Source organism: Condylura cristata, unplaced genomic scaffold, assembly GCF_000260355.1.
Source record: "Condylura cristata isolate star-nosed mole 26May11 unplaced genomic scaffold, ConCri1.0 scaffold00010, whole genome shotgun sequence".
Taxonomy (NCBI): domain Eukaryota; kingdom Metazoa; phylum Chordata; class Mammalia; order Eulipotyphla; family Talpidae; genus Condylura; species Condylura cristata.
Genome location: NW_004567111.1, coordinates 245,740 through 249,882, shown reverse-complemented (window position 1 = coordinate 249,882; position 4,143 = coordinate 245,740). Strand labels below are relative to the sequence as shown.

The window sequence follows — 4,143 nt, the reverse complement described above, 5'->3', positions numbered from 1 at the left end:
CCCGGAGGCGCGCCCGCGCAGCTGCGCCAGCTCGTCCAGCGTCATGCAGGCGTGCCAGGCCTTGTCGTCGCGGATGCGTTCGATGCGCGGGAAGCGCAGCGTGCAGCCGGCCCTGTACATGTCGCTGGGCACGATCTCGGCCGCCTTGATCTGGACGAGGACCGAGCGGCGGGGCTCGATGTACACCTCGGGCTTCTCCGTGCCGCACAGGATGCCCGCGGGCGGCGCCTTCCTGTGGAAAGGCTTCCAGTGCTCGGCCAGCTTCAGGCCCAGGTCGTACAGCTCCTTCATGGTGTAGCCCGAGCCCACGCGACACAGCGTGTGGAACACGGACGGCTCCTCGCCGGGCCGGGGTGTCTCGGCCACGGCACACAGGAAGTGAGACATCATCCCCCCGCGCAGGCCTTTGCCCCAGTAGCCCCCCACGATCAGCACGTCCAGCTGGTCCATCAGCCCGTCCACGTACTCGGGTTTGATCTTCAGCCACCCTTCTCCTCTCTTGTCCGGCTTGTAGATGGACAGAGGCTGTTTGACCATGATCCCCTCTTCCCGCTTGTCGATAGCTTCGTTCAGGGCGTCGATGACGTCCTGCTTGGTGCGGGCCTGCGCTTTCTGCACCGTCTCCAAGCGGCCGGGGACGGGCGTGAAGAGGCTGCGCAGGATCTCATCCCTCTTCCTCAGCGTCTCGTGCCCCAGCTTCCTGCCGTTCACCATCAACACATCAAACACGCAGAAGCAGGTCTGCAGGTCCGAGTCCTCCACCATCCTCTTGATGTCGAACTTGCTCCCCTTCGGCGTGAACGTCTGCGTGCTGGGGCTGTAGGCCATCATCTCCCCGTCCAGGATGCACGCGTGGACGTCGGCCCTGAAGGCGCCGTGCACGAAGGGCGTGAGCGAGCCCTCGCGCGGGGACGCCCCGAACTGCGGCGTGTACTTGAAGCCGTTGCGGGAGAAGTACTCGTACACGTCGCCCTGGCGGTGCATCTGCATCCGCTCGCCGTCCAGCTTGGTCTCGATGTAGAAGCTCTGGTGCTTCATGTCCCGCTCGACGCGCTCGATGTCCCCGATGGCGGCGAGCATGGGCTTGAAGGCGGCGAACAGGGCGATGGAGATGTCGCTGAGCCCCAGCGCGGGGTCGTGCAGCTGGCGGCACACCTTCTCCAGGTCCGTGGTGACGCTGTGCAGCTCGGCGGCGTCGCCGTGGAAGGCGGAGAAGATGGTCTGCTGGCTGACGCCCAGCTTCAGGTCCTTGAGGACCATGCGGATGAGCCACTTCTGCTCGAGGGCGGAGCTCCGGGAGACCAGCTGCAGGAGGCTCTTCTTGACCAGGTCCTTCCTCTTGGCGGCGTTGCTGCTGGCCACGGAGTCGAGCAGGGCGTTGACCTGCTGCACGCTCAGACTCCCCTTCTGCAAGCACCTCGGCTTCAGCACGAAGTAGGCGACGGTGGCGAAGTCCCCGGCGTCGCCCCGCGTCCCCGTCGGCGTCCGGTAGTTCAGGAGCTTGAGGGCGTCCTTCCCGCCCTTGGGCAGGTTGAGCAGCTCGATGTAAAGCTTGGCGAGCATCGTCTCTTTGATTCCGTAGGCCATCCGCTCCCTCTCCAGCTGCGGAAGAATGAGCCTCATGGCGGGGTAAAACGAGTCTGTGACATCTTTCTGGTCCTTATGGAGCGCGCTGTGGAACCTTCGCCACGAATCTAGGAACTCCCTGAAGTGCCTGACCTTCTCTGCACGCACCTTACTGTTCTGTATCCGTTCCAGAGTGGAGCACAGATCTGCGAAAGGGACATGCGAGGCGACCGTGGGCGGGGTCTGCGTGGGTGCAGCAGCCATGGGCGCGACAGCGGCTCCTCGCTCTGACTAGCAAAACAAAGAGAGAGAGACTCAGAGCCCGGGAGGGACTGGGCTGGACCCTAGGGCGGAGGCCTCCGGAGCGGGCGCTGCCTGGTGACGGGCTGCCAGCGCCGGGGGCCGGAATCAGGGGCGTCTGTTCCAGCCTCTGCTCTGGAAGGTGACCAGGGCTGGTGCTCAGCCCCGCGGCACTCAGGCGGGAGCGCACGCCGGCCGCCTCCGGCTTCTCAGGGCTGAAAAGCACCCCCCAGGGACCTGCCTCCCTCGCTGGGCTCCCGCTGGCTGCTCCCATGCCGCACGCGCTGGGCACGCGCTGCCGAGGTGGGGTGCCCGCGGTGACGGAAGAGGAGCGAGCAGCTGAGCCCCTTCACTGCGGGCGTCCGAGGAGCGGCCTGTCCTGCATTCTTCTTTCTGCGGCCAGGCTGCCACACAGCACCGGGCACAAGGACATTTTCCCTAGGTCACTGGCGCAGAGAGCGGAGACTTGGTTCTTAGCACCTGGACGCTTCGCGCTGGGCTCCCCGTCCTGGTCTTACAGACAAACCAGGCGCTGGAGCGAGTCCACCGCCCGTCCCTGCTGGCTGCAGCAGACCGACCCCCCTGCAAACCCGCAATGGCCCCCTGGCGCCCTCTCACCCAGCTTTCCGCCTGCGTGCTCACTCGCTCGCTCTGCGTATTTAAGCTTCTCAGCACACCCTTGGGCTCAGCTTCCCAAGCCGGCTACCCTCCCCCCGGCCACGCAGGGGCCACGCGCCCACTGGGGCCCGCGCCGCGTGTCGGCCAGGTATCACGTAACACGCCGTTGACGTAATCGCCGTGCAGGGAGAGGAGCACTGGGAACCCCGCAAGCCTGCTCGCTGCAACAAAAGTAAAAGCCGGTGAAATGTCACGAGACGGCTTTCACAGGGTGACTTCTGAAGGGGGACGGAGCGTCTCGGGCCACGGTGGACATTACTTCCCGAGACGTGACGCTGTGGGTTTCCATGTTCCCGTCAGTTCTGTTAGAATCTCTGAGGCACCGGAGCTACTTTAATGGGGTTAAACTATGTACACCGTGTAAAACGAACTTTCCAGAGGTGCGGAGCTCCGCGGTCAACCACCAAGCCGAGTGACCGTGCCGGTGCTGTAGCGTCGTTTGTGGAACCAATTACTGAACACCAGGAACGATCTGAGCTCCCGGGAAAGCTCACCAGGACGGCCAGGGCGGCCCCCCCGACCCACGCGCCCCAAGGAGGCCACTGGGACGCAGCTCACAGCATGCAGCAGCGAGGCCGGCTCAGGGCAAGGCTCAAAGCAGCACGCGCTGGTCTCGGCGGGAGCAAGCCGCTGCCGTCTGGCCTGCTCCGGCCACGGAAGCCCACCTTTCCGAGGGGGCCCCACCCAGAGACCACCCTCGAGGCCACCTGAGCTGGCCACTGCGTGCCCGCCTCCCCTCGCTGGCCGCGTGCGGCTGCTTTAGGGCGGCGCCCTGCTGCTGCTGGTCCCGTGGGCGTGCGCCCCCCTGGCACCCACAGGTGCGCGCGAAGAGGAGCCCGTGCGCGCCACGGCCAGGCTGCGTCACTTCTGACCCGTCTGGGGGCGCAGACACGCGGCCCGACACTGGGGTGAGGTCCGGCCATGCCGGGGAGGGCACCCTAAAACCACTACGCAGGACAGGGCCCCGGACGAGTTGGGGTGAACACGCAAACATTTCCACCTCTTGAAAGTGTACAAGAAACCAAGTGTTAGGGCTCCCACTGCTTTTCCACACTCTCTAACTTGAGTTTCTGGACCCTGCGGTTTCCCACCCGGGTGTTTTCTTTGCTGAAAGGCGAAGGAGGAGGTTCGTGTCAGTACTTAGACCACGGATCTAATCCCAGGTCCCCAGACCCCTGAATCCTGTAAGCGTCAGTCCTCTTCGGTGTAAATGGGGGAGAGGGGCTAACACATCGTTTCACTGGCTGAGTAGGAAGGGCCGGCCTGCCGCCCGCCCTGGTGGCCGCCCGCCCTGGTGGCCGCCCGCCCTGGTGGCCGCCCGCCCTGGTGGCCGCCCGCCCTGGTGGCCGCTGCGGGCGCTCCTCGCTCTGGGCGGGTCCTGGCTCTCCTATAAACACTTCAAACACCAGGCAGTGAGGCGGGCGCAGCGCACCCCGGCAGCACGCAGAGCTGAGGCCGGCGAAGCAGGGACAGCTGGGGGGACACTCTGGGCACCCCGAGGCCGACACACCCCGCGGGCTGCGGCCCCGGGGTCGCTTGGGCAGGGTCACCGCAGTGGCCGCTCCCCGCGCCCTGCGGGGCGTCCCGCTGCAGGGACCG

General features: G+C 65.8%; 1 protein-coding gene across 1 annotated transcript in view; it reads right to left on the bottom strand.

Moving 5' to 3' along the window:
• Positions 1-4,143, bottom strand: part of LIG4 (ligase IV, DNA, ATP-dependent) — a 6,365-nt gene that overhangs the window by 1,840 nt on the left and 382 nt on the right. Inside the window, exon 2 of the mRNA XM_012723152.1 lies at positions 1-1,857. Within this exon, the coding sequence (XP_012578606.1) occupies positions 1-1,830 (1,830 nt within the window). The 5' untranslated portion in view covers positions 1,831-1,857. The remainder of the gene's footprint in view (positions 1,858-4,143) is intronic.